Source organism: Sciurus carolinensis, chromosome 10, assembly GCF_902686445.1.
Source record: "Sciurus carolinensis chromosome 10, mSciCar1.2, whole genome shotgun sequence".
Taxonomy (NCBI): domain Eukaryota; kingdom Metazoa; phylum Chordata; class Mammalia; order Rodentia; family Sciuridae; genus Sciurus; species Sciurus carolinensis.
The window spans coordinates 73,069,478-73,081,161 of NC_062222.1; the positions used below are offsets into that span (position 1 = coordinate 73,069,478).

The following is an 11,684-nucleotide window of genomic DNA, read 5'->3' on the forward strand; positions in this document are numbered from 1 at the left end:
ATTTTTTATTAAATTGTCTGTTTTCTGCACTAGAATGTAAGAAAAAGTATAAGCAAACAATTGTATATATATTCTTCCAATATCCACTATTTACTATACTTTTGTCCTGTTTCCAAAGGAATTCCCACCAACACTTGGGCTGCATTTCTCCAGTCTTCTTCTTTCTCATATATAGATGCAAGATGCTGTCTTATGGAAGCAACCTGGAACAGTAGGTACACATGTTAAATTATTTTAGCTGACATTAGTAACTAATCAAACAGATGATAAGTTACTGTGACAATGCTGTCATTCAACATATTAAGATGACAAGTAAGGGTAAAAACCACCCAAAATTTTCAATGAATTTTGCATTCACAGAATATCAAATAGTGAGCTAAAATAACACACTTCTGCAACTAAATTAAGGCAATATTTTAATTTAAATGTTAAACTTTGCTCTTATGTTACTACATACATGATGCTGGAATTTTCCTGCTTTGGGTCTAATAAGTTTATGGATTTTAAAAATTATCTAAAGAGCAATATTTGGTTCATAAAATCAAATATTAATACATGAGCAAATATCAGCTGGAGTTACAACATCCTAATATTTTTTTGATTTTGCATTATGAAATGTTTGGCACACTGTTTTGTCAAAAATGAAAACAAATGATTACCTCCTTTAAGAATTTAGTAACACCAAATTTTAAAAGCAATTTCTTCTATCTCAAGTTCAAACACCACTGCTATAGATTTTTACCTGCTCCTCAAATGAAATGACTCTAGGCTGGATCTTTTCCAAGGTGAAATGATAGATTTCTTTGGCTGTGCTATCAGGCAGGTTAGGGAGATGTGTGCAGAAATCAGTCAGCAACTGTCTTGAGATTACAAGACTGACATTCTCATTTACCACTTGTTTTAAAAAATAAGAGATAAAAAAAAGAGTAATTTATAAATTTTCATTAAGTAATCAATCTTTCCTTAAAATTAATACTAAAACAAATATATGTTAGGGCAGCCTTCAATGCATTATTCAGGGATCTCCATACCCTTATATTATACAATCAGTTTTCCTTATGCTGAATTACTTGATTATAAAATGACTACACCCAAACAGTAAAAATATCATGACTATTCAAAGAAACAGATATGGTTGAAAGAAGTTTTGTTTGGTAATTGAGAATTTTATTCTCTTCCTTTTTCTTATTTTTCTACAACACAAAGGCACAGAAACACTCATATTTTTAATGGATGTACTTATAGTACACTTAGCTTAAAAACGTTAAAGAAAACATAATAATTTTCATGAAATTTAAATAAAGCAAGTATTGCAGTAAACAAGTAAACTTGTATTTTCCAAATAAAAACAACAAATAAGAACTTTAGTCAGCATTAGATGTATCAACATCATAAATACTTATGAGATTGAAGTCACACTGCTTCTACCACTCCCAATTATATAACCTCAGAAACTCCTCTGTGCTTCTGTTTTCTCATCTGCAAGATGAGGACAATATCATCTACCTACTTCATGAAGCTTAAATTCAATAATATACAAAAAGCACTTTGATACCTGGCACACTATATTTAACAAATGTTAATTACTATTAATATTATTATTATATTTTTGTTTTGTGGTACTGAGGGTTGAACCCAGGGCCAGGCCCATGCTAGGCAAGGGTTCTACTATTAAGTTACATCCCCAGACCTATTATATTTTTCAAATGCATCATGCTTGTGAACCACTGCTTAAATAATCCAAATCTTACACCAGCAGTTACTGTGAAAATAAATGATGATTCCCAAGTGTTCAGATGATATAAATGATTTTAACAGTAGCCTATTTTTCTTGGAGGAATCAATTTAGTCAAAGTTTATGTAAAGATTAAAGTTTATAAAAAGCATTATTCTTTTACAACTATCATGCAGTGTTCTCAATAAAGTTACTCCAAACAGTTTTCTGAAATCATTGACAGTTTTTCTCACATTGCAGGCTCTGATTTTTTGAGGCAGTAACTTACAGGACTTATAATTATTTAGCTTACAAGATATTAACTGGAATTCAATATTAGGTAATACTGGATGTGACTTAAAACAATTGCCACTAGGCATTTATAACAGAAATTGCTACACAAATTAGTATGACTCAGGGAAATATAAGTAAATGAGTACTGAAAGTCAGAAAACCTAGTTTCTTGTCTGGGCTCTATTGTCCTCAGGAACAAAAAAATATCACTTAATCCTGAGATTCATTTTACAATATACACAGAATATCTATACCTATACTGTCTAGTCACAGGGTTATTAAAAGGACTGTAGGGCTGGGGAGATAGCTCAGTCGGTAGAGTGCTTGCCTTGCAAGCACAAGGCCCTGAGTTCGATCCCCAGCACCCAAAAAACAAACAAACAAAAAAAAAAAAGGACTGTATGTGATGGACAAAGTAAGTGAAAACATACTGTGAACTATAAAGTACCATCAAGTACTATTAATATTGGTAAGTCATAAATTCCAGCCTCAGTTTTGAGTAATTTTCAAGATAACTCGATATGTTTGAAGTTAGGGAGTAGGGAAAAGTATCTCAAAGAATGGAAATTTCTAGTTTCTAATTCAAAAGGACATTCCTAACATTAATAAATAACATCTAACACACAAGACTTACTGCTTGTTAGGTACTATTCTAAGCACTTTATTATGTTTATTAACTTCTTTAATCTCCCAACAATTATACAAGGATAAGCATCACACACTCATTTTTGAGGAAAAGGAGGCACAAAAAAGCTAAATAACTTATTCAAGATCATAAAATAGCACACCAGAATTTTAAACCAAACCATTCTCTTTACATTACGTTATACTGTCTTTCATCAGGTACTATATCAAAAACTACACAAACCTTCAATGAGATTGTAATTCAGAATATAATTCACTGAACAATAAACAAGTTGTAAACAGTTTCAATTTTAGAATCAATATCAATGCATATTTAATATGGATACTTTGATATAAACAAGGTTTGAAAAAGTTTTAAAGTACTAGCTCAAAAATACAAGGCAAAATTGAATTTCCATTCCACTTACTTGCTTCCACAAAAGCTTTCAGAGCTTCTAGTTGTTCTGCACCAGTTAGCTGAATGGCTTTTTCCAGAATCTGACGATACCTAAAGTAATATCAAATAAAAATAATATCCACAGGTTACTATGTTTTCTAACACAAACTTTGAGATATATTTATTCATTTCTAATGCTAACTTTGATGTGTGTTTATTCATTTCTATTTATACTGATTCTTTCATGGTGATCTAATTTGTGACATTCTTTATAGTATGTCAGGTTTTTTTTTAATTTCCAGCCCAACACAATAAATACTAAATCTATAATTCTGAGATGTCAATTCTAGATTTTAGTACAATATATCAGACTTTGAAAGTTTTTAAGTCCATCAAAAGACTAAATCTAGGGGCTGGGGAGATTAGTTCAGTCGGCAGAGTGCTTGCCTTGTAAGCTCAAAGCCCTGGGTTCGATCCCCAGCGCACACACACACACACACACACACACACACAAAAAGACTAAATCTATAATTCTATGTTATTAACTCTAAGGGACCATTTTTTCTTGAAAGTTTTAGTTTTGAATTCAAACTAGAAAGTCAGTTTCAATTTTCTTAAAAGATAAACTAGCTGGGCATGATGCCACATGCCTATTATCCCAGTCATTCAGGAGGATCACAAGTTTGAAGTTAGCCTGGGTAACTCAGTAAGACTCTATCTCAAAATCTTAAAATAGGGCTGGGGTTATGGTTCAGGGGTAGAGCGCTCACCTAGCATGTGTGAGGCACTGGGTTCAATTCTCAGTCCCACATACAAATAAATGAATAAAATAAAGGTCTATTGATACCTAAAAAAATATTTTAAAAAAATCTTGGGCTAGGGAGATAGCTCAGTTGGTGAAGTGCTTGCCTTACAAGCACAGGGCCCTGGGTTCGATCCCCAGCACTGCAAAAAAAAAAAAAAAAAAAAAAAAAAAAAAAATCTTAAAATAAATATAAAAATGGGACAAGGATGTAGCTCAGTGGTAGAAGCTTGAGGCCCTTGGTTTGATCACAATATCAAAAAGAAAAAGATAAGCTATATTTTCCTTCAACTGTGTATGACATAGATATATTATTTGAAGTCATACAGAACCTTTCTCTCTTGTGGACCTAATGAATTTGGATCACCAACAATAGGATATTATTGTCCAGACCAATTGAGGACATAATGACAAAGGACTACAATCCCAGCTATTAGAAGACTGAGGCTGGAAGATTGTAATTGTCCAGGCCAGAATGGACAATTTAGTATGACCATCTCCAAATTTAACAAATTAACAAGGGTTGCTGATAGATACACACATACAAATACAGCACATACAAATTAAAATTTTTCATATATCACTAGGCATAGTGGTACAAACCTATAATCCCAGCAATCCTCAGGAGACTGAGGCAGGAGAGTCACAAATTTGAGGCCAACCTTAGCGACTTAGTAACACGTTGTCTCAAGATAAAAATTAAAAAGGGTTGGGGATATAGTAACCCAGGAGTAGAGCACTCCCTACTACCAAATGTTTAAATGTTCAATCCCTACTACCAAATGTTTATTAAGCATCTATTATATATATGAAACAAAGTCTAATACACATTGATTCCTGGTTTCTTGGCACTTGAAAGAAATTTTGAGGTAAACAAAACAAACACATTAAAATGTACCACAGTCATTATTTAGCATTACTGGATATAATGATAGTTCTTCCACTTGACGAGTATATGATTGCACTAACCTTCCCTCAAAAAACAACAAAAAGGGCTGGGGATATTGCTCAGTTGGTAGAGCATGTGCCTCACAAGCACAAGGCCCTGGGTTCAATCCCCAGTACCGCAAAAAAAAAAAAAAGTTTAATAGCATATAATTCCAACAAGAAAGAGAAAGCAGGAGCACAAAGGTGAACCACAGCTTCTGCCTGATGGCATTGATGGCATTTGCTGACGGTGAAAAGACAGCTGAGAGGTATAGAGTAGCATTTCTGGTGGGGACAAGCAGATGGTTCTGCTATGGGACTCCTTTCAAATTTGCTGGGAACACTGGGAGGCAAGCTGCAATATCTGGTCAATTAACAGAGCTGGAAACATGAACACTTTTGGAGTAAAGTTACAAATTCTATTCCAAGTCAATCACCTAAGTAAACCAAAATATTCTGAAGCCTTTGTCCTAGACTATTAGCGTCCTCAGGTACCTGGAAGAAAGAAATGAAAATTCTCTCTGAAAGACAGCATCCCAGACCTCCAAATGTTCCTAAAAATTTATTTTTAAATAAATCACTTAATAAACAAAGATTAATAAGGCACATGATAATATAGCTAGAATCAAAAAAAGCAACAGACCATAGCAACAACCAGTGACTTCAGATACTGAAGTTATTGGAATGACTATAACACAATTATGCTTACCATTTTGTGGGGATAAATACAAGCTTTTAAGTTTCAGCAAGAAACTGGGAACCAGGTTAGGGTTATGGCTCAGTGGTAGAGCACTCGCATAGCATGTGTGAGGCACAGGGTTCGATCCTCAACACCACATGAAAAAAATAAAATAAGGGTGTTGTGTTCATCTACAACTAAAAAATATATTTAAAAAAATTAAAAATAAAAAAAGAAACTGGAAACCATTTAGTGGCCACAATTCTTTTACTCCCTGTATCCATGCCCCCTTTGTAATGTGACTTTGTAGCTCTTTAAATCAAGAAGTAGAATTTTTCCCCTGTCCCTGACTCTGAACTTGTTTGACCAATAGAATATGGTACAAGTGAAAAGCCAGCAAAAGAATCACCAGAAATCATAGAATTGAAAAATATAACCAAGCTTAAAACTCAGTAGAGTACTTAGCATATTAGACGCAACTGAAGAACTAATAAACTAGTAAGACGGGTCTGAAGAAACTTGTGAAAAATACACAAAATAAAGTAAGAAACATAAGAGGTTCTAGTAAGTGGGCCTAACAGAGATTTCCACTGGAGCCTAGAGGAGAATATAGGATGGCACAGAAGCAGCACAGCTGAAAGAGACATAGCTACAAACTTCTCAGAACTGTTCAAAGAATACAATCCATTCATTCCAGGAACCTAGTGAAACTGAGCCAGGATAACTTGGTATTTACAAAAAGTGGCCACAATTCTTTTACTCCCTGTATCCATGCCCACTTTGTAATGTGACTTTGTAGCTCTTTAAATCAAGAAGTAGAGTTTTTCCCCTATCCCTGACTCTGAACTTGTTTGACCAATAGAATATGGTAGAAGTGAAAAGCCAGTTTGGAGAACCTAGACCTCAACAGACCTTCGATATGTCTTTTTTTTTTTTTTGGCACTAGGAATTGAACCCAGGGGCACTTCACCACCTACAACTACATCTCTGACACTTTCTATTTTTTATTTTGAGACAGGTTCTCATTAAGTTGCTGAGTGTCTTGCTAAAGTGCTGAGTCTGGCTTCAAATTTGTGATTCTCCTGCCTCAGCCTCTGGAGTCACTGGGATTACAGGTGTGTGCAACTTTACATAGCTTAAATGTCCTTTTGAAATCCTGCTGTTGTCATAAAAACAAGGCCCAGATTAACCAACTGGTTGATAAGTGGCCTGTCATCTGGCCAGCCAACACACAAAAGCAGAGCAGCCCTACACAGTATGTGGGAACACCTGGAAGATGAGCATTTGGAACAGAACCATCCAGCTTGGCCCAAACCAAATCGCCAAATACAGAATTGTGAATTAAATAAGTGGCGTAGTTTATTTCACAGCAAATACTAAGGGACATAGGTAAATAAAAGCAAATGCATATATACACCTCAAAATGAAGCTGCCAGAAAGTTAAAACAGAGCTGATACAGAGGTCCATGCCTGTAATCCCAGCATCTCAGGAGACTGAGGCAGGAGGATTCCAAGTTCAAAGTCAACTGCAGCAACTTAGCAAAACCCTGTCTCAAAATAAATATTCAAAAAAAGCTGGGGATGTTGCTCATTGGTTAACCACCCCTAGATTCAATCCCTAGTACATTAAAAAAAAAAAAATTAAAAACAGGTTGAGTGCTAAAATTTTGGACAGAGAAATAATTTCTAGTATCCTCTTGATCTTTAAGAGTTCTAAATATTTCAATTTAATGACAGTGGGAAAGGCATACGTTCTGGGCAAAAAAAAAATGACTATCTAAAATGTAGTCCAGTTTGATGAAAATAACATAGTCAAAAGGTATGTTTACAGCTATGTTTACAGTTAGGAGCTCTGAGACAAGCAAGATGTAGGCTGTATTCCAGCTCCACCACTAACTTTGTGACCTTCTATTCAATCTTTGTACTTTAGATTTTTCATATGTAATATAAATAATATCCCCTTCTTATTAAGATTGTAAAATGCAAGTACAGTTGTGCCTGGTAGAAAGTAAACCCTAGGTGTTAACAACATTTATGCTACAGATAGGAGTCACTAAAACTATTGTATATGGGGGATTACCAGAGAATCAGAAGACTAGAACCAGAGTTAGAAGGTGCTTTTGAGGTCATCCAATCTTAATCTCCATTTTATATGTGTGTGTATTCCCATTTACAAAAATGTATATTTATTTATTTATTTTTGTATTCTCCATTTTTAACAATTTTATTTCACTTTATTATTAGAAAGTTCTGATTCAAAGTCTACCTCTTTGGGACAGAGTACAATCTATTTCATCTTCTGAAAATTAGCTTTTCTAATAGGCTAAAGCAGCTAAGAGGTCTCCCATTATTAATGGCTTCTTATAAAATAAAATGTTTAGACTCTGAAATCCTACTATCCTCCTCTGGGTACTTTGCATACCCCAGAACTGAGAAGGGAGAGAAAAGGACATATTTCCATAGGATTAACTCAACAAAGATCTATAATCCACAGCCTCATACCTGCCCTCAAATAAATAACATTCTAAAAAACACAAACAAAAAATAAATCACATTCTAGTTAGGGAAGCAGACAAATTAGTGTTATATAGAGATAAATATAGTATGCCACAGAGTATAGGATGAACAACTAACCAGGTTGTGTTTGTGGATGGATATCAGTGTGTGAGTCAGTTGTTCAGAGAAGTTTGCCAGGAAGAGATAATATCTGGCACCAGATGATGTGGCACACACCTGTAATCCCAGCAACTTGGGAGGCTGAAGCAGGAGGATGCAAATTCGAGATCAACCTCATCAACACAGCAAGACCTCCTTTCAAAATAAAAAACAAAAAAAGCCTGGGGTTGTCACCAGTGGTGAGTACCCTGGGAGTCAATCTCCAGTATGGGAAGAAATAAAAAAGAAAGAAAGTAGAAACATCTGCCTGTGTTCTAAGAACCAAATCAGTTTTAGACCAGTAAGATAGGCTATCACAATAGCTATCTACTCAAATACTCCCTCTGAAGGCCCTCCTTCTCTTCTAAAGTTTATATAGATAATAAACGCAATGCACATACATAAATATGCCTATAATATTTGCAAAAGTGCGTTTTGTATGGCCTATTTTTTTTTTTCAGTGCTTGCCTTGTGCTTGTAAGGCAAGCACTCTACTAACTGAGCTATAACCCCAGCCCTGGTCTATTACTTGTACCAACTTTAGACAGCTGTGTTAATTTAGAGTTTTAGGAAAGCAATTCTAATTGAGTTTTTAACAAGAAAACCAGTATAGTCTGATGGGTTAAAAAATGAGCTTAAGCCATGTGTGGTGGCTCATGCCTATAATCCCAGTGACTCAGGAGGCTAAGGCAGGAGGATCTGAAATTTGAGACCAGCTTCAAAAATTTAGTGAGGCCCCATGTCAAAAGAAAAAATAAAAAGGGCTGAAGATGCCACTCTGTGGTAGAGTGTCCCTGGGCTTAATCCCCAATAATCCCCCCCGAACCCCTCCAAAGAAAGCTTTTTAAAGTAGATAAACCTGGGTTCAAATACAAGCCCTGTCCTTTTCTAGCTGTTCATTGATTCAACCAACATCCATTGAACAACTATTGTTATAGATATGCAGCTAAATGATGGGATCACACAGAATCAGTATTTAGGAAACCAAAGTATTCCATCATTCTTTAGGATGGAATCTCATTACCCAGCTTCTAACATAAATCCTACCACCACTGATTTATTTCAAGAACATTTCCCTTATTAAGTATGTAGGTAGATAAACTGTTTTCTTAAGAGGATAAATATCCTGACAAATTCTTGCCAAGATAGAACCAGATATGTGTAGGCAAGGATAAAACTTTTCTCAGAAAACAGCTGTGAAAGAGTTGCTGGCTAACATTGCACTAGCTATCAGTTATCAACCAAATTATTTCATTTAGTCTTCACAATAACCTGCAAGGTAAATTAGATTGTTACAGTAATGGCTTCTAATGAATCATTCCTCCCTCTATCCATGTTCCTTTGCAATGTCACTTTGCCACTAAAGAGGTAGTGGTAAACTCCATTTCCCTTCCCCTTAGGCTGGTCTTGTGACTTACTCTGATCAGTATTAGAGAACTGATGATGGGAGTTTTTATTCTCACCCTCTTGGAAGACTTGCAAGAAGAAAGCCCCAGATAAACTAAGGAATAATATATTATATGCAGAGACAGAAGAGACTCACCCAACAGTCAGATATGCATGTGAGTCTACGGCTGAGCTTCCAGCTGATATTATATGCATGAGTGACCCACACAAGATCAGCACAACTCAGTCAACCCACAGAATCCTAAGAAATAATAGTTGTTTTACACCACTAAGTTTTTGTCTAAGGTTTGTCTGTCTGCAGGGCTGAGGTTCAAACCCAAGGCCTTCAGTATGCTAGGCAAGAGCTCTACCTCTGAGATATACCCTCTGCCTATTTTTGGTTTATTTAACAGCAATGGGTAACAAAAGCCCCCATAGGGTAGATATTATTGTTTATCTCCAATTCAGATCTGAAGATTATAAACTGAAGTTTCAGAATTTTGCAAAGGCTTGAAAAGACAAAAAGATACACTGACGCACTTATTTGTTCTCCAACATAATAAAAAGCAAACCAAGTATGGTGAAATATATAAACTGGTTTTACTTTCATCCAAATCTATAAAAATTATGTGCAAAAAGGATTGAGCCATGAAGATGTATTCGATATATTCCCAACCCATAGAATAAGTCACTATGTATTTAATGACTGCTTAAAAATAGTAACAACCTTTATGGTATTTTCTTGTGCCAGGTACTGAACTAAATCAATCAAGTGTGACAACTACACACACACAGAGACACAATTTTGTCCTCAATCTTAAACAAGAATAAGTCCTATTATTATCCCAATTTTGGGGTGGGAAAATGCTGCACAAAGTAATTAAGCTCAAGATATACAGCTAAATTTCCCACTGGTAAAACTAGATTACATTTAACACCAAGGAAAAGGGAGCACAATTCATATAAAACATATTCATGATTTCAATATCCAGGTAAAAGCAACAGATCAAAGTGATCTCAGCTGTCAGGATGTGAATATTAGGATCATTTGAGAGTCAAACTTTAAACAGAAAGCAAGTTCATCATGAAATAGCAATACTGCAAAATCTACAAAGAAAATATCTATCAACCCACCTACCTAGATTAACACTGTTGAATCACTGCTTGCAAGACAGGCACATGTCACAAATTTTAACTTGGAATGAATCTAAGCATTTTAAATGGTTCCTTCAAACATTAGTACTCTAGACGTCCTAACCCACATGAGTACATTTTGCCTATGTGTCCTTCCTCGAAGTTAGTGAAGGAGTGAAAGTATTCAAAACTCAAGGATCCACAGATGATGGACCGAGTGGTTCAGAACGACATGACAGCAGCCATACCTCCTCAGACTCCGTCAACCCTGAGAAGCCATCTCCTCGGAAAACTCTGCACCAAGATTCCAAAATGTAAAATTCCCTGCATCAAAGGGTGGGGAGGGTCCAAAGAGAGGTAGATTTCGTGTGACGGGTTGGCCATGTATGAGAAGGGACACTAGGGAAGGCTGTGAAGGCCAAGGGAACATCTCTCTGACCACGCTTCCAAAACCAAAGGAATCCGTAAGGATGTTATCAAGGACTGAACAAGTTGACAGTCATCTCAAAACTAAGGACTGGAGGGACCCTGCACAAGGTCTCCCTCCAGCCTTCTGCTGCTCCCAACGTTTGCCTCTCCAGCGGAATTCAGGCCCGCCCCCTTGGTCTTCAGGCCCACACTCCTAGCTTCACACCCGAGATCTTCGGTCACCTCCAGAACAACAAATCGGTGACTTCCCTTCCAACCTCTCTACTCATGTGCTCCAGAGAAATACTCACTTGCCCGCCAGATCTTTATGAGAGCCGCTTGAATTCATGAGCTGGGCCAAATCCTGTCGCACGGCGGCCGCCATCTTTCTTCCAGCTCAGCCACGGCGGCCGGGCCTCTCGCAGCCAAAAAGAAGACGAGTGCGGTCCTCCACAGTGCAGCTAGAGGGAACCCGAGATACCACAGAGTAATGTCTTTGTGGGCCAGAGCGCCGGGTGTGGGAGCCGGGTGCGCTAGCTCCGCCCCCAGGGTTGATGACGCGTAACTCACGTCTGAGACCCGCCCAGGCCTCTCCCATAGACTGTCGCTCACGCTCCGACTTGGGATTGGCTAATGAACTTCAAGGCAGGGTGTCGCTTGTGCA

At 36.7% G+C, this 11,684-nt stretch overlaps 1 protein-coding gene and 1 non-coding gene across 3 annotated transcripts in view; one reads left to right on the plus strand and one right to left on the minus strand.

Annotated features, from left to right (window-relative positions):
- Positions 1-11,484, minus strand: part of Cops4 (COP9 signalosome subunit 4) — a 32,625-nt gene extending 21,141 nt beyond the window's left edge. For both annotated transcript variants that reach the window (XM_047567500.1, XM_047567499.1), the window contains exons 1-4: positions 11,332-11,484; positions 3,061-3,140; positions 743-894; positions 100-203 (exon numbers count right to left, since the gene is read on the minus strand). In XM_047567500.1, the coding sequence (XP_047423456.1) occupies positions 100-203; positions 743-894; positions 3,061-3,140; positions 11,332-11,405 (410 nt within the window). In that variant the 5' untranslated portion in view covers positions 11,406-11,484. The remainder of the gene's footprint in view (positions 1-99; positions 204-742; positions 895-3,060; positions 3,141-11,331) is intronic.
- Trnav-cac (transfer RNA valine (anticodon CAC)) lies at positions 4,828-4,901 on the plus strand. Its single transcript has one exon. It is a non-coding gene; the product is annotated as a tRNA-Val (tRNA).
- Positions 11,485-11,684: the final 200 nt, after the last annotated feature.